General features: G+C 37.8%; 1 protein-coding gene across 11 annotated transcripts in view; it reads left to right on the top strand.

The window, feature by feature from the left end:
- The window catches only part of elna (elastin a), a 229,937-nt gene that overhangs the window by 135,242 nt on the left and 76,162 nt on the right, over nucleotides 1–18,533 (top strand). For 9 of the 11 annotated variants that reach the window (XM_059655517.1, XM_059655511.1, XM_059655512.1 and 6 more), the window contains exons 17-18: nucleotides 6,058–6,093; nucleotides 18,262–18,306. In XM_059655517.1, the coding sequence (XP_059511500.1) occupies nucleotides 6,058–6,093; nucleotides 18,262–18,306 (81 nt within the window). The remainder of the gene's footprint in view (nucleotides 1–6,057; nucleotides 6,094–18,261; nucleotides 18,307–18,533) is intronic. The other 2 variants (XM_059655521.1, XM_059655514.1) reach the window with 1 other exon arrangement.

Below are 18,533 nucleotides of genomic sequence, written 5' to 3'. Positions count from 1 at the left end.
CACCATGGCTCTTTCAATAGCATCTTCCAAACCTTTGATCTCTACCATCTACAAGAACAAGGGGTATATGGGCATATCATCACCTGACTTGGAATTACAGTACTATTTCTTCTCCGTTCCTGGGTCAAAATCTTGGCAGTTTCTAATTCCACCTGAGGGTGTACCCACACCACATGGATTACAGAAATTCAATGAAATGGTTCATTACAACCTTCTTGAGAGGTATTATGAATGGGAAACCAATGCTGATCCTGCCAGCAATTCCCAAATCCTGTGAATGAATAAATGTTTAGGGAACGCTAGATTCAATGGAGCACAAGTTTTCATTGATCTATAGCTCTTTAACTAGGAGAGAACTTTGGCCGCACTATCTTAGATGAGATAAAAATTAGGTGAGGCAGGTTTTGAGCATCATTTTGATGCTCCAAAATATTATTCTGTTGCCAATTTGTTTTTAGATGAAATGCAGATTAGCAGCACTTTAAAAAATCACCCACAAGGTGTTAATCCCTTCTGCATTTGAGTACGTTGCCGGTTGGGATTTTAATGTATAGATTTATTGTTGAAAAGGCCAACTTTGAGATTTGTGAACTGTCCTGATCAAGTTATTCGAAATGATGCATATTATGCTAGAGCACAATTTGAGAAAAGGATGTTTGCCTCCCTCAGTCAGGCACCCAAAAGAAAAATTACTGAACTTGTTTTCTGTCTCTCTCCATGTTTGTGGCATTTCATGTGGAAATTGACTTTCTATTTGACTACATTACACAATAGTTGCAATTCAAGAGTAAAGAATTGGTTGTGAAATATTTTGGGTCACCTGTAAGGTCAGGAAAGTATACGTGGATTAATTTATGTAATTTGGGAGAAGTGTTTTCTCTTGAAATGACTGATCATGATTTTCTAGCTCTACTGGGAGACCAAGATTGAATCATAAACTTCAAAGAATGAAAAGGTTGGTCAGTTAAATCATGAAAAATTGGAAGCTCCAGCCTTCAACATACCAACTTCCAGTTTTAATAGATGTTGGTATTGATGCAGAGTAACCCAAGCTCGAGGGTGACTACTAAATTTACCTTTCAATGATTTGATTGTTATGTATTGAGCACAATTTTCTAAGATTTGTAAAACCTGGCAGTAAAGCAATTAAGCAGCACCTCATGCAAATAATTAATAGGTAGGTGACCTAATTTTAATACCCAGAGGGAAAAAGACATGGAATAAAAAATGGTAATACTTGGAACTGAATATATTGTTTGTCCATTTTGGGAAAGACAGGAGAAGTCAGACCAATTAACCAATCTCCTTAGTTCCATGGCTAGGCAGCTGGTTTGTGATGCAGGGTGAGGTGGTGAGCAGAGCATGGCTTCAGTTCCTGCATCAGGCATGATTACCATGAAGCACTCTCCTTTTCAGCCTCTCCCCTTGTCTGAGGCAAGGTGACCTTCAGATGAGAGAGCAGCCCTATGGATGTGTAAATTACAGTGAATTTCATGAAAGATTTTTCTTCACAATTCCTGGTAAGTTTTCTCACATTATTCTCCACAACTCACCTCATTATTTACTACCATGTCTCTATAACACCCTGCTCACGCCAACATCTGCTTAGCAATGGTGGCGCTCCATTAATTCTGTCTGCCTTGTTACACTGGATGTTATAGTATCCTTTCATGCCAAAGGTGATGTTCTTCCTGCTCAATGTCCTCTTCTTCCTTCTCAAAAGACTGCTGCTGTTCTCCCAGCTCTTTAGCATCCATCATATGTCAACTTTAGCTGCTCCATTTGTCCAAACTGGAATTGCAAAGTGCTTTGTGGGTTATGGAACACACTCTATCTAGACCGTACTGCAAGGTCTCCCTCCATCCGCCCCCACTCTGACCAGTCCAAGAATTACAGTCTCCTGTAAAACAGACCTATTATCTGTTCTAGAATAACCCAAAAGTAGCTGTGCTGTATTAACACATGGACTCAGTTACGGACATGATGAAATCAACCATGATTTCAGAGGATAGCCCTTGTCTTTCAGTAACTATGCTTCTAAGGCATCCATCATTTGACACAAAGAAAGAACATGGGGGTTTACATTGATAAAGACAATATGGTGGTTACTATGGTATCTTGTACACTGCTAAGATGTGATACCAATGGTCACAAATGACTTACACATTAATGGAATGGAATGTTTTTTCTGTTGTCAAAGTCAGCCAATTTATGATTTAGAATTATTTATTTAGCTTTATTTATTTGTCACACGTACTAAGTACAGGAATACATGAATACAGCGAAAAGTGCTCAAAATTGCCATTCACTGGTGTCCTCTTGGTTACAAAAACCAAAATTAAAAGGCTCTGACAGAGCCAAAAGGTAAGCAAGAAAGAGCAAGTCCAGATCTGAGTCTCAAGTCTGATGTCCATAATGGTGTAGGCACCATTCCAATCGCTAGAATACCCAGGAGGCCACTGCTGCTGCCATTGCAAAAGGCCCACTCTCGCTGCAATCATCGCCTTACTGGCCTGCTGCCGCCTCACTGGTCTGCTGTCACCACTGCTGCCTCACTGGTCTGTTCTCACTGCCGAACCGGCACACTCTTGATCCGCTGTTGCTGTAGGACACAGCCCATGTGCTCACCTGTCACTAAGTGTTTCCCAGTCATGATCTGACTCCTTCCCAACTCCTTAGGTAGGTAGTTGAAAGGGGACAGAATTACCCCAGAAAGAGGAAGAGAAAAAGAAAGGAAAAGGAAAGGGAACTGGCAAGCAGAGTGGAGCTCCAAATGAAGCGACTTAGACTGCTGCCATCTTATAGTGGCATTTTTATCACAACGTATACAGCTTATAGTGCCCTGCACCTGGGGAAAGCCAGAGATGACGGCAAAGCCTATTATTCAGACAGCAGTGCAATCTTCCTTGATGCATTTGCGAATCGAGCATTGTAAGATCCCGCACATGTGCCAGTAGGTCCTTGGAAACAGTTAAATAAAAATTTTGTCTGGAGTCACCACACATCCCTTCAGGTCACAGGTGCTACTGCAACCGTTTGTGTAGTTCTGTGTTGGTGTGACAATCTTCTGCCACACTCCTCTGAAGTAAATAGGATTAAGAATAATAGACTCTTGGACTCTTGTCTCTCTTCTGTGTCCTGCGGGGTCCTTCAAATGCAGCTTCTTCATGAAGTGGCTGTTTGGCTGGTTATTGTGAGTTTATTTCTAGTTCTGAGTTTGCTGGTGAATCCATTTCTGCACAATCTATCCACATCTTCACTGCACCATGGCTCTGTGACGATAAACCCTGGTGTGGCTAGATCTAAAGTTCTTTGTTCCAAGTGAACTTGGGGGAACATCAGAATTAGAACAGGTCCTGGGTAAAGTGAACAGTCAACATTTGCATGAATCAGAAATAACATAGTCCTACACACAGTGGAGAACTTCAACAAGAACCACCCTGGAATGCCTGTACATGGACCATTTGACAATTGGACCTTATTCTGATAAATGAAGCTCGTTGTACAAATATAATAGGAGATTGTAAGTTCTGTTTGATCACTGACAGCTTGTCTCCCCCACTACTCGCATCAGCCAGGAAGGGCAGCATTGCATATAACAGCACGTTGGCGAATACTTGAAATTCAAGGTGAGAGAAAATCAGCTCTGTTCCCTCGTGCAAGCCATAAGATCTTGGTTTGTCTTTGTGAATTATGGGACCCAGGTACAACATTTAAGTTCTGACTTGATTACTTTGGTTTCACAGAGATAACTATGATCAATTTATATCAACCAATGACATGGTCAAGACTGCTTGCAAACCAGGGTTTGTATCCCGTATGGTTGGATACTGCATGCATTTCACAAGCAATGATTACAGGAACCTTCAGGATTTAAAGGATGTAGTTGCATTCAGAACAAGTTCACTCGACTAATTCCTTGTGAATTTGTACAGTGAGGAAAGGTTCCTTTGGAGTTTTCAAAAATGAGAGCTAATCTTATTGAAACATCTCAGATCCTGAGAGATCTTCACAGACTAGATGCCAAAAGTATTCTTCCCTTCGTTGGAGAGACCAGAGCTAGGGTACACAGTTTAAAAATAAGCAGTCTCTGATATAAGATGGATATGAACAGAAATATTTGCTCCCAGAGAGGAAAATCAAACAATTACAGACCAGTTGGCGTAACATCTGTGGTGGAGAAATTGTTGGAGTGCAAAATCAAGCATGGACTTCATGACCAGTAGGTCATGCCTGATGAACCTCATTGAATTTTTTAATGAGGTGACTAAGGTTATGGACTGGGGAATGTCTGTGGATGTTATTTATATGGACTTCTAGAAGGCATTGCATAAAGTCCTACATACGACACTATAAACTAAGATTGATGTCTGCAGAATTGAGGGCAAATAACTGACATAGTTGGGAAATTGGTTGAATAGCAGGTGACAGAAAGTAAGTGTAACAGGTAGGGTACTCAAATTGACAGGATGTGACCAGTGATGTTCCGCAAGGCTCTGTGTTGGGGCCTCTGTTATTCATTTTATTTATTAGCGACTTAAATAATGATACAGCAAGTCACATATCCAAATTTGCTGATGACATAAATTTAGGCAATATTGTAGACAGTGGAAATGATAACGCAAAATTACAAAGGGACAGTGATAGACTAAATAAATGGACAAAACTGTGGCAGGTGGAGTTCAATGTAAGCAAATATGAAATTATCCATTTTGAACTGAAAAAGGATAGATCAGAATGCTCTCTAGATTGTATAAAGTTAAATACAGTGGATGACCTAAAGAGACTTGAGGATTCAGGTGCTTAGATCTTTAAAATGTCCTGAGCTGGTGCAGAAAATACTCAAGAAAGCAGACAGAATGTTGACATATGTATCTAGAGGACTGGAGTACAAGGATGCAGAAGTTATCCTAGTTATACAGAATCCTGGTTGGATCCAACTTGAAGTACTGCGAGCAGGTTTGGGCACCACACTATAGGAAGGATATACTGGCTTTGGAGAGAATACAACATAGAATTTCAAGACTGATGTATGGACTTAAAGGGTTATCCTACGAGGAGAGATTTTTTTTCTAGAATTTAGAAGGTGATCTGATTGAAGTCTTCAAGATATTAACAGGAAAAGACAGGACAGATAAAGAGAAACTATTTCCACTGGTTGATGATTCTATAAGTAGGGAACTTAGTCTGAGAATGGGGGCCAGGCCATTCAGGAGATGTAGGGAAGCACTTCTGTACACAAAAGATGAGTGATTCCCCAAATGGCAGTGGATGCTTGATAAGTTATTAATTTTAAATCTGAAATGGATAAATTCTTGTTAAGCAAATGTATTAAAGGATATGGGCCAAAGGCAGGGATATAGAGTTAGGTGACAGATCGACTGTGGTCTAACTGATTTATGGTACAGCTTGAAAGGCTGAATGGCCTACTCCTGTTCCTATGTTGAGAGTTTGTGGAACTCTGTTCCCTATAAAACAGTGAAGGAGGGGTCATTGATTTTTTTTTTAAGGCAACACCTGTAAAATTCTTGACTAACAAGGTACTTATTGATGATAGGTAGAAAAATAGACTTAGGGTCACCATTCAATCAGCTGTGATCTTACTGAATGGCAGAACAGACTGAATGGTTTGAATGGCTTGAACTTCTTCAGTCACATGTTAGTATGTATATCTCAGCTGCGCAAGTAATCCATGCTTGCTGAGAAAATATTGCCAGAGTATCACTGAGGGAACCTTTTGGTAGCAAATCTGATCTGTAAGTTTAACCATTTTCAAAGTAGTCATCAGGATCTATTTTGTGAGACATTACTCCTTGCTGAATTTGCTATTGTGTATGATCTGAGATAATGACATTACACAAACTGTCTGTAAGAGGGAGGAATTAATGGTGCACAATTTTTCATGCAATCTTAAAAATTACTGAGTGAGGTTTGAACAGCTTACGTTTTGTTGAATTATTTAGGGAGTGGATGGAATGAAGCAAAGCTGTTTGCTGTATAACATTACCCGTCCATGGCCTCTGTTTTGTATAACTTGTTAATTCTTTGTCATTGCAGGTGGGTATGCATCGGCTAAAGCTGCTAAATACGGAGGTAAATCTTCCTATTTTGTGATAGCATCAAACTATTACTGTACTAGTAAGCATGGATTGTTAATAAGATCAATAAGAACAATTGTCTTGTTAAATAGAGAATATATATAAGTTTTATTCTGTGATCAAGTAAAAAATAAACTTGATGCAGTGTTACATCACTTTCCTGAAGTTAAACAGATGTGTACAAATATGACTGGTCACTCTCCACTTTAATATCCAGTTACCAGGAATTTAAGTTTGTATCTGAGAAGCTTTCCCTCATACTAAACTGGTAGTGTTGTTACTAAATAATATCCATTGACATAATGTGCAGAGAATTTTAAGTATGAGGCAGAAGTTTTGCAAAGCCGAATAGTCTTTATTGCAGGGAGAATCTAGGAAGTATCTTGCTAGATGAAGAACCAGGATGAAAGGCACAATTCTAGACATCCATCTATATGAAATGTTTAATGAGCAATCGTGAAGTACTTGATGAGGGTCCTATATTTGGGAAGTATGAAAGTAGCAAGGTTTACTAGCCAGATTCAGGGAACTTTAGCCAGTGCTGGTCAGGGAATATCAGAATCATGAACTATTCAATATTTCATTCTTTACACAGTCTTTCTCCATAATTACTTTATGTTCATATGATTATTTTCAAATATTGCTTTAAACTGAAGTAGGAAAACACTCAATTATTGAAATTAAATCTAAAATCAAGATGTGAGTTGCAATACAATGGTAGTAGTTAAAATGTTGCAAAAAATTGCACATATGATAAAAATACATTAGCTGCAACTTGAGCATTCTGCAGAAGATGTGTGTAGCGTGATGGCATTTGGTGCATAAGAGTAGAAACGCGTGTCATTTATTTTGAAAAGAACTTTTGCTAACTCATATGGTCTTTTTTTGTTCTAATTTGATTAATGGTGTTGTCCAGAACATTAATGCTTCCCATGTATGTTGTGGTTATAAAATTGACAGTGTGATTATAATGAAGTACACTAATAAATTTTGCTAATACTGTTTCTGTATGGTCCAAATAACTATATGACAAATACCAAAAATATTATTCATACATAGTTATATCACCTAATTAGTGAGTTAGAGAGAAAGATTAAGTAACCACTGAAAACCAAAAAGTGGCCACCAAAAATCCAAGAAGTACCCCCAGAGAAAATCTAAAAAAGATCCTCAAAAAGGAAACGAATTTTGACCTGAAACTCAATGTTCAAATCAAAATGGAAGAATGATCAGGAGTCAAGCAACACTTGAAGCAACAGGAATGCTCAAGGGAGACAGATTGTTAGGCAGACCTGAGAAAAAGCAGTTATTGTCTTCTTCACAGACATCCCAAACTCCTTTTCAATGATATTAGTCTCCAAACCTTCCAGCCCAGGGGTGGGGTTGAGTGAGTCATGGCAGGATACCAATTTGTAGTTTATACAAAGAGTATAGTCTGAGTGGATACAGTTCAACATAGAAAAATATGCTGTGATACGATTGAAAGTAAGTAGAGGAAAAGGAAATAACAACGTAACAGATATTAGATGTGAAAAGCAAGAGAATGCGAATGACTATGAAGTATATTGGAGATATTAGATCAGATGACTAAAATCTTCAAGAAAGTGGTGGGGGTGCAGCAGCAGCGGGGAAATGTCTGAAAGGAAGAAAGTGTTAAGCCCAGATGTAAAGAGAGAATTTCAGAGGTTGCAGCATAGGTAACAGAGGACTTTGCAGCCATGGTGAAGAAGCTATGATCGGGAACGCGCAAGAGGCGAGAATTAGATGAACACAGATCTCTGGAGGATTGAGGGGTTGGAAGAATTAATCTTGGCATCCTTTTAAAACAGTTCTGAAGTAGGTAAACTGGACTCAAAATATTAACTCTACTTTCTCTCACAGATGCTGCCAAAGCTGCTGAGTTCTTCCCAGCAAATTCTGTTTTTGGTTTGGGTTTCCAGCATCTGCAGTTCTTTGTTTAGTTATAGGAATCAAAGAATAGATCAATAATCATGGTGATACTTGAAAAGGGTTTTATGCAAATTAAAACACAGGCAGCAGAGCTTTGTATTTGTGGAGGATGGAATGTTGGTAATGAGCCAGGAGAACATTGGATTCACTAAATCAAGATTTAGCAATGATAGGGATTAGGGTTTCAACAGCAAATTAACTCGGGTAGGGGCAAAGTGATATTTCGCACGTAGATAAAGCTTGTCTTTAACATAATTAGAAGACCATAAACTGATTGCAAAATTGGTTGTGACACCAAACTTCCTGATGCAAACTTTGCCAAAGATTCCCTAGGGATTTCTCTACTGCAGTTTGTCTCCTATTTAATCTCCACTAATTAACTTTATTATGTCCAGTCCTATTATAATGCAAGCAAGTTATTTTCTTTACATCATATTTGAGTTGTTGCCTTCCCCCATTATTGTTTTGGTGTTATTCTATTTGTTCTATTAAGCTAATACCACTTCCATTTGCAGATTTTCTATTTCTCCAGCTTCCTTGTGAATTCCCATTTGACCATTTCTCCACATGTAATTGTGTGAAAGGGGATAACTACCTGACCTACAGCGTCTCATATCTTTGATACTTGATGTTCATCTAAAAAAAATTTAAGATTTACTAGAATACTAATATTGAATTTAGGTTTCTCACCTTGTAACTCTAAATTTTAATTACTGTCTTTCAGGGACATGCTTATAAGCATTAGGTGTTTTTTTGGCAGTTTCAGAGTTTGTATATTGTTCTTATGACAAACTGACATGCACATTCATTGCTGTGTTTGTCAAAACACTCTATGATAAAACCTAAAAGTCTTTTGGCCATTACGTCTGCCACCTGCTTTTTCAAATGTGGTAAAATAGCTTTCAAGGGCACCCTCTGTACATTTTAGACACTAAACATAGATTTTTAGTCAAGCCGAATCCGTCCAATTTCCATTTCCCTTTTACTTTATTCTCTTCTCTCACAAGTCTTCTTTTCATTTCTAACTGAATCTGAGCCAATTCTAGGTATTTTCAGGTTTTCTCAGTTCAGTTTTCCTTCCTTTTGTTCTAAATGCTGGGTAATCACTTCAAGGATATCATCTACTTCAAATATATATGCTAAATTCTTCCATTTAGCCTGAATTAAACATGTCAAATTATACAATCTTTAGGTTCCAGGATTATCTGAGTTCCACGTAAGTCATACTGGACTCAAAATGTTAATTCTTTTTTCTCTCTCCACAGATGCTACCAGACCTGCTGCGTTTCTCCAACACTTTCTACTTTTATTTCACAACACATCTGTTTTATGTCCAGTGCTTCTATGTGCCCATTTCTTTACAAGAGACATAAATCCCTTTTAAATTACAAACATATAAACAAGCATAAATTATGAATAGAAGTAGACGATTCAATAATACAATGGCTGATCAGTTTGTGGTGCTCCAAATTTTACATTCACAACTATTCTTGATAACCTTCAGATCCCTTGCTTAACAAGAATTGATTTACTGCCACCTTAAATATTTAATGATCCATCTTTAAGACAGAGAGTCCTAAAGTTGCACAGCCCTAAGGAAAAACAGCCCTCATCCTTCCCTAAAAGGATGACCCCTAAGCTTAAAAAAGTGTCTACTAATTCTGGACTTGCCCACAACATTATTTCCATATCTACCTCTCCAAGACACTTAAAAGCCAGCGTAATCTGTCTTTCCTCATAAGAAAACCCACTTATTCCATGTATCAATATAGTAAACCTTCTCTGAACCACCTCTAGTGTACTTACATCCGTTTTAATATAAGAAGACCGATACTGCATGTAGTCTGACCAATCTGTGAGTAACACCACAGGGCAGAAGAGATAATTAGTGTGGTTAGTTTAGTATGACAGGGTGAGAAATCTCACTTGCCCTCACTGCAAGAAACTCTTGACACATCTTGAATTTACCCAAAACAAACATGAGAATCAGCCTTATTATTTCATTTTTTCAGTTTCTCAATCTCCTTCATATCTGTTCTGATGATGCCACATTCCATAATGCTTCCTATATCACTTTAGTTTTCCTCAGCCAAAGATTCCTCCACTGTAGGTGACAATACCCTGAATGATTTCTCTCCTATTTCTTGCATTTTTAATGTCACTCCTATCTCTACCCCCACCACCTTCCAGAGTTACAATAATCTTTCCCCTGTGCTCACTGTGCACCACAGCATTCTTCGCATAGTTTTTTTTCGTCTCAATTTCTTCCATTTCTATAACAATAGTACTACCAAGCACAAATGCCCCTATCTTTCATTTCAGAACTCTGAAGGGACCAATCAGTACAGAACATCATAGCTCATTCTTCTATCACAACACTTTTTCTGCAAGAGTGGGAGATGCACCATTTGGCTTTTCACCACTTCCCAACATCCAAGGCTTCAGACTTGCCTTTCAGGTGAAACAATGATACTCTTGTGCTTCCACTTTGGTAATTCTCTACATTAAGGATATCAAACTGAGATTTCCTGATTGATTTGTTGAGCAGTACCATTTATTGCAAAATCCATATCTTGAGCTTACATCACGGACCATTTTATTCTCCATATCACCCTCACTTCAACTTCTCTTTCCTTGTCTTCCTACAAGTGAATCTATGTTGGAGGAAGATGACATTGATGTTCACTCATATTCATACAACAGCCTGCATGCAGAGATTTTTTGAGTTGTGATGTTATTTCTTTGCAACTACCAGATAATTGTGGCCAACCAAGAAGATCTCTCACTTTGACCATCTGCCTCAAATGTTTAGGAAGAGTTTTCAGGTTGATAATGAAACTGATGGGAAATTCCTTCTGTCACTATAAAGTTCAGAGGTCATATTTGAACCCTGAGTGACTGGCCCAGATGTAGGATCGTACCATTACACCATGGCATCTGTTGTTCCTACCAATGATGTAAATGGAAGCTTAAGGAACACCTCATTTTAGTTAGTTCTTTCTAGACTTAAAATTAGGTTCAATAATTTCAGGTTGTACCTACTCCTCCCATTTTGTTTTGGATGATAGATGTACTTAATGATTCCATTGTTACCATTTACAGTGCCTTTTCATACCTCATTTGTTCCTTTGCATGTCCCATGGCATTCCTTTACTTTTCACTTTTATTCCTTTGTGACATTTAAATCAATCCAGCCATCTAACCTTTCATAACTTCCCATTTTGTTCTTTCCATCATCACCCTCGCTTTCCCTGCCAATGAGCATGTGTAAAACTTGTTACATTTGTAATGTTTTGCAATTCTAATGGAAGGTCATGTTATCTGAGACGTTACCTATGCTTTGTTCTCCGGAGATGCAGTCTGACTCTGCTGAGTATTTCTAGTATTTTTGCTATATATTTAAAGAAAGACTTCTCAGCTTCAGGAGACCAAATTAGATAAAAACAATGAGAATGTGGTAAAATTGCAGTTGACAAGTCCCTTGGTTTATTTATCAGTCCTGTATCCAATTTTCACCCATCCTTGGCATAGGTGTTCAATGTCAGCGATACAGCTTGTCATAAAGGGCACAAGATATTGAAAAGTGGATCCAAGCTTGATGCTGAACCAAGACTTGGAGCTTTTTCTTTCACACTAATTTATTCATATGTATGCAGTCTTACAGCTTTCCAGATTATACATGCCAATGTCCCAGTTGGTCCTTTATTTATATATTTTAGCTTAGATATTTTCTAATCAACCTGTTCAGCAATGTTATTACACACCTCTAGAGAAAGTGGGTTTTAGCTTAGGCCTCCAATTAACACACATCACTTGTTTATTCTTAACCATGACGTGACAGTAACAGATGTTAGCTTTGCAACTATTCACTCAAATAGAACTGTAAGAACTATCATCATATTATCTTGATGATTCTGAGAAAGGAAATGTTAGACCTTGCACTGGCATTAGTTTTGTATGTAACTTTACTGGACAGACTTTGTATTACAGTCTTATTTCTTTGTGCTGTTAATACAGGAGCGATTCCAGGAGCTGCTCCAGGGCTATAGCATGTGCAGTTATTTTTTACTTAGTTTAACGTTAAATTGATCTGTTATTTTGACATTGGTTACATATTTTCATTTTATTGACCATTTTTGGTGACAATGTCATAAGGCCAACTGATGGAGATTTGAACTTAATTTTGCTATATTAATGATCTAATTGATTTCAATAGTACATTATTCAGCTGCCTGGGCTTTAGAACACTTGTTGATTCTTTGCTAGGACCTCATTTATATGGATTACTTCTATCCAGTGTTGTTACTGGCAGGAAATTTCATATTTGATGTCGGTTTGCCTGCAGCACTACTGTTGCATATTACTGCCAGTCATTTGATGCAGAGTAAGATATGACTGTGGTAGATTTTTTTTAACCTATGATGCCTCAACTTCAGTGCTTTCCTTCTGTTTCCAGCAGTAATTCAGTTATGTTGCTGTTTATAACATTGCATTGTTGGACTGGATGTACTTAAAGTAACTGTCAAAAATTACTAGTTATAAAACATGCTAACTTTATTTTAACACATTTGCTGTTGTGAGAACATTCCCATAAACTATTTCCCTGCTACTTTCTCGTGAATCATTGTGAAACCAAGTCACTTCCTTCTACAAATCAGATACTGTTACAGCGAATGCTTTATGGACATAGTTTGACATATTACATTATGCTATCTCCCACCAATCTCACATGTCAAACTTTAACCTTTAATCTTCCCTAATATTCATGGAAACATAAAGCTTCTGTGTCCTAGTCATTCTGAGACTTCTGAGATAGATTCAGTGTTTTGAATTCTTGAAGGAAATGTAACTTCTTCGTGCTGTCTTAGGTAAATGTCTTCTTTATTTTCTTTCTATTCTTTTAGTGTCCCCTCTCCTATCTCCAGTTTTTTTTTAAGATTCTCAACTTTCTTACTTCAATAAGCATTGCGCTGCTTTTCACTCATTTACTGTTCCTCATTCTGCTCTTATTGGCAATAAAGCATTCTCATTCTGCTGTTGGTCCTCCAAACAGAATTTTTCACTAGTAGATGGTTGGGGGTTTGACCCCTAGGGTCTCTGCTTTCTACTGTGTTGCTTAATTGCAGTCAAAGGTCTGCATGCTTTTTGCGATATCTCCTGTTCCATCTGAAAAATACAAGATCTCAGGTGTGATGATCTCGCCACTGTTGCTCCAAATTTCAGTTGATTTCTGATGCAAACCTGACCTTACTGTTGAAGATCTGATGATATTCTTGCACTGTGATCAATGCCATAGTGTTTTATCCACTTTGGTAAGTTTCCTCTATTTCCTATTCTGTCTCTACATTAGTACTTTCGGCCTATGGTATTAATATATGTGGATAAGTAGGAATCTATGTTCACAGTCTTCTTTCCATGTAACATGCATGGAGTCAATCTGTTTTTTATTCATTCACTGGATAAGGCTAAGCAGCATTTATTGCCCATCCCTAATTACCCAGAGGACAGTTAAAAGTCGACCACATTGCTGTGGGACCATAAGACATAGGAGTAAGGCCATTTGGCCATTCAAGTCCACTCTGCCATTTGATCATGGCTAATGGGCATTTCACCTCCACTTCCCTGCACTGTCCCCGGTCCAGATTCACATGTAGGCCAGACCAGTTAAGAATGGCAGAGATAATAAAATGTGGAGCTGGATGAACGCAGCAGGCCAAGCAGCAGCTTAGGAGCACACAGGCTGACGTTTCTGGCCTAGACCCAATCCTTCCCTATAGGACATTAGTGAGCCAGATGGGTGTTTGCAACAATCGACAATAGATTGATGGTCATCATTAGATTCTTAATTCCAGACATTTTATTGAATTCAAATTCCACTAGCTGCTGTGGCAGGATTTGGACCTCAGTCCCCAGGACACTACCTGGGCCTCTAGATTAACAGTCCAGTGATGATACCACTAAGCCATCGACTCCCCACAATGGTTAAGATATTTAACTTAGGATTGTTGAATCTTTTGGAGGCTTTCGGAGGATGCCAGCATGTTTAGAGACCAGCTGACCATCCAGAGAGAAAGGAAGAGAGAAAGCAGCTTGGAAGACCCAGAGACAGGCAGAGAGAGAGAGACAGAAATTGTGTTAATCCACAAGAAACTTGGGAAATATTAAGTGCATGGCGGTCTCTTGTCTTGACTCTGCAATCTGTTTGCGCATTGTTGTGAACTCCCAGCCAGGTGTGGTCTCTCAGCCCAGCATGGCCTCATCATGGACATCTGGCCTCAAGATAATTGTAGAGCAGTCTCCCAGCCTTCAGAGCCTTGAGGCGAAGCACAGCATGATCTGGAGTCAAGGCCTGGTGAGGACAGGCAACCAGGTACCAGCATAGAATGGGTTGGAAGGACTGTTGTTCTGAACTTATTTTTCTGTATTTTCAAATTTATTCCTACAATCTGATTGCTGGACTTTTTTTCCTATCTTTCTAATTTTTTTTTCCTAAGAGCTTGTACTGAAGAATCTGTACCTAGGTACCTTGTATCAAAGATAGCGCCATAAGTGGCAACTTGTAAACTTTTCACTGTACTCATTTGAATACATGTGACAATAAAGCTAATTCAGTTCAACTCCATATTAGTTGAATATATTCATTCTTTATCAGTAATACTTCTGACATCTGTCTGAGCTTCTCACTTAGCCTGAAGAAACCTTAATGCGCATATATGAACAAACCCAAATGAATCCATAAACTCTTGAAACTTTATTCTCTCAAACTGTGCGCTTTTGCCTGCCATCACACAATCAGAAATCCCATGAACTGCAAAAATTTCTTTCAATGAATTTTTCACCGCTCTGCTGTGTGAGCGTATTACTGTTTCACTTTTACCTACCTCAAGTAGTAATCTATTACTATTGTAAGCCTCTTTCCTCTTTTATGTGTGCATCAATTCCAGGTGTTTCCGTGGTTTTATCAGAATAGGCGATGGCATCAGTGGCCCTTTGATTCCTATTATACATATGATACATTTGGATATCATTTCTTCCACTGACTTTGAGACCTGCCAACAAACCAAATATTGTACTCTGGTTGTGTATTTGTTGTGCCTAAATTACCTCAATGTAGGCATTAAAATTTCACACTTCAAGTGATTTTATTATTACTAATCTATCATCAAAACCTCAATTACTGTTAGTTGTGCTCTTTGCTCAAAAATGAGGCCTCAAAGTAGGAATATGTGGAATGTATGTTGGCTTTCTGTCATAAAATTCTTGTAAAGTCTTACATTCTTCATGTTATTTTTGTGCCTCTGATTTCAGTGAATTGTTTTGTAGTTTCCAGTAATGTATGATGCATCTTCATAGCAAACTACTCAACATTTTCCACAACTTCACTTTCACATTTTTCTGGATTTTTTTGCTTTAACATATGGTGATGCATCTCCTATGTTGTAATAAATCTCATCAAACTTAATTGAAACATTTAAAGTTTTGATGGTATCACTTCAACTTCTTTGGAATACAACAATGTGACTGAGATCTACTTCTGTGATAGTGTGACGACCAAGAAAGACATAGTTAGTAAATTTCTTGCATGCCCACATATCTGCTGAAGTTTCCTTCTCAATTAATGTATATTTTCCTCTGGTAATGATAGGAGTTATTGTAGACAGGTCTGCATTTTCCTCTCTTTTATGTACCTGAAATAGTAATCCCCCAGTCCTGTACAGGATGTGTCTGTTGCTATTATTTCAGAAAATTCTAAATCATAACACGCTAAAACTTCTGATGACAGCACCCAACCATTGATGTTTTGATAATTTCTGATGTGTTTCTTCCCAAAATCTATTCATCATCATGATGTAGCAACTGGTGCAATGGCTGTTAGAGCGGTGTTACTATTTTTTCAAAACTTTGCCACATGATTGACCATTCCATTAACGTTTATAATGGTTGTTGGAGCTGAAAGTTCTTTTATGATTCTAGTCTTCAATGGATAAACTTATGTTCCTGGTGCACTCACTATGTGACCATGAATCTTGATTGTTGGTTTCAAAACTTGTGCTTACTGTTGAGTGTCATTATTGCCCATTGTAGGCTTCACAGCATTGCTTTCATTCTTTTCCTGTTCTCAGCCTGAGTAGAGTCAGTTTTTCAGTGTAAGGCCACTTAAAATATTTGACATTTGTTCTTTTTAAGATCTCTTGTGCTTATATTGTTTCAAAGGGTAAACTGTTGAAAATTGAGAGAAGCTTGGACTGCTCTTCTAGCAGTACGTACTAAAATGTGCTGTTACTATCCAATTTAAAGATTATTAAACTCTTCCCTAATTTTGCTAAACTTCCATTTACTACTACCATTGGATTGACTTTTCATAGTTTTATTGAGTTGAATGAAATCAATACACATTTTTATGTACACATTTGGTCTCACAACTGATATAATCCCAGATCACCAACTTGATGGCCCTTTTTATGGGTGAAATATATCTTGTCTGACCATTTGAATTGATCACCTCTTGCCTTTTGGAAGTAGAGTGTGGGCTGTTTCTTGGTGCATTTAAGTACCTTGCACAAAATTCAGAAATGAAATCAATGTGGCATGCTACTTTTAGCTTTCCCAATCCCCTAAATGACTCTGCTGTAAAGCATCTTCACTGAACTTCATCACTGTTTGGTTATTCCATTCTGTGAATTAGATTCAATTATACACATACCTTCTTGCTTAAGTGTAAACAAGTCTGATTTTGAATTATCTACATTACTCAGTAAATATATTTTCTCTGTGCTTTAAAATAGCTGATCCCCTAGACCTTCCATTATGTTCCTCCTTGTTTGTGCAGCTTTTTACAAGATAGGTGAAAATTTTTCTTGTTTAAAGATGTTTCAGTGTCTGAAAAAACTGAAAGTGCTGCATTGTACCTAAAGTATGTCCAGTGACTTTCTACCAGTTTCTCTGTGCTCCAAAACTTTAGATTTTAGTCTCTCCTAAGAAGGATCTATCAATACCTTGTGAATATTTTCTTTAATAAACACTTTCTTTTTAAAACATTGGAGTGTCATTGATTAATTAAGCTAATAGATTTAAAAATATTAAATTGTGAAACTCCAAGCTTGCACATTTAAAAAAATTCCACTCACATTACATATTCACAGAGCTTGATTTCACTGCTATATAGTAACTTTTCCTTTTAGGGGCATTATTATGGACTTTGCTCACTTTGATCTAAACTTCCCTGCTGCCAGCCTTCACTACAATAATGGAAAATCACATATGAAAATCACAGAGAACAGAGGGAGAGGAGATTTGGCAAATGTACACAAAATCATGGGTCTGCACAGAGTAGTTAGGAAAAATGGTTCCTGTTGGTGAAAGAATCAAAAACATAAGGACACAGGTTTAAGGTAATTGGCAAAAGAAGTAAAGGACGACATGAAATGTGAGAGTGTGGTAAAGGCAGACACTGTTGAAGCTTTCTAAAGGAAACTGATTCTTATCTGAAAAGGGAAAATGTGAGGGAAAAGTGAAAATGCAGTTGATTAGCACTAAGTAAACTGTTCTTTCAAAGGACCAGTCCAGTCACGATAAGTCAAAAGGCTTAATTCTTTACTATAACAATTCTTTGATGTTATGAGTGTTGTTTCCATTTTAATGCTGACAAGCAATTGTTAGAAGAGCTATACTCAGAACTATAAAGGTCAAAATTCACAGAAGCTCCTTGGATAACACTTTCCAAACTCATGATGACCATCACGAAGACAAGGATACCAGATACATTGGAACAACATTACTTGTAAGTTCCCCTCTAAGCCACTCACCATTCTGACTTGGTAGACATCACAATTCCTTTTATGTCAGCCAAAATCCTGAAGTCCTTCCCTATAACTGCATATAACAGCAAATTCACTGCAGTGGTTCAAGAAGGCAATTCACCACCACCACCTTAAAAGGTAACGAGATGAGTAATAAATGCTTGCCCAGCCAATGATGCCAACCTCACATCTGTTCACTCTGTTTAAGAATTCCCAATTTATTACAACTTCTTCTCACCCACCACCCCCCTGATTGTGATGGCAATGAAATATAGCCATGATTGGTTCATTTCAGTATTTAAGCCTGAAATTGCAAACAGTACCATGCAATACACTGCTGTTAACTATTCAGTGATGTTTCTGCCATTTTACTGAAGACACTAATGAATGTAACTTTCTGCCTGATATTACAGTTGGTCCAGGAGCTGTACCTGGAGCTCAGCCAGGTGTTGTACCCGGTAAGTTTTTTTTCCCAGAAGTCATTTGGAAAATCTGTACATTTGATTATTGTCAGTTTTAGAGTCCACTGTTCCAGCTGAATCTTAACCTTTTAAACATGCCTTTGGAAATTAGGCACTGTGAAATAATGTCCAAAAAGAATACTTTGAAATTCAACAAATATAAATGTACCTCAGTACAAAATTGGAAAAAGTGAATAATAAATGCTATTACCCTTTATTCATCA

This window comes from Stegostoma tigrinum, chromosome 27 (genome assembly GCF_030684315.1).
Source record: "Stegostoma tigrinum isolate sSteTig4 chromosome 27, sSteTig4.hap1, whole genome shotgun sequence".
Lineage (NCBI taxonomy): Eukaryota > Metazoa > Chordata > Chondrichthyes > Orectolobiformes > Stegostomatidae > Stegostoma > Stegostoma tigrinum.
Note: the sequence above shows the minus strand (reverse complement) of the source record. Positions and strands in the feature narration are given on the sequence as shown.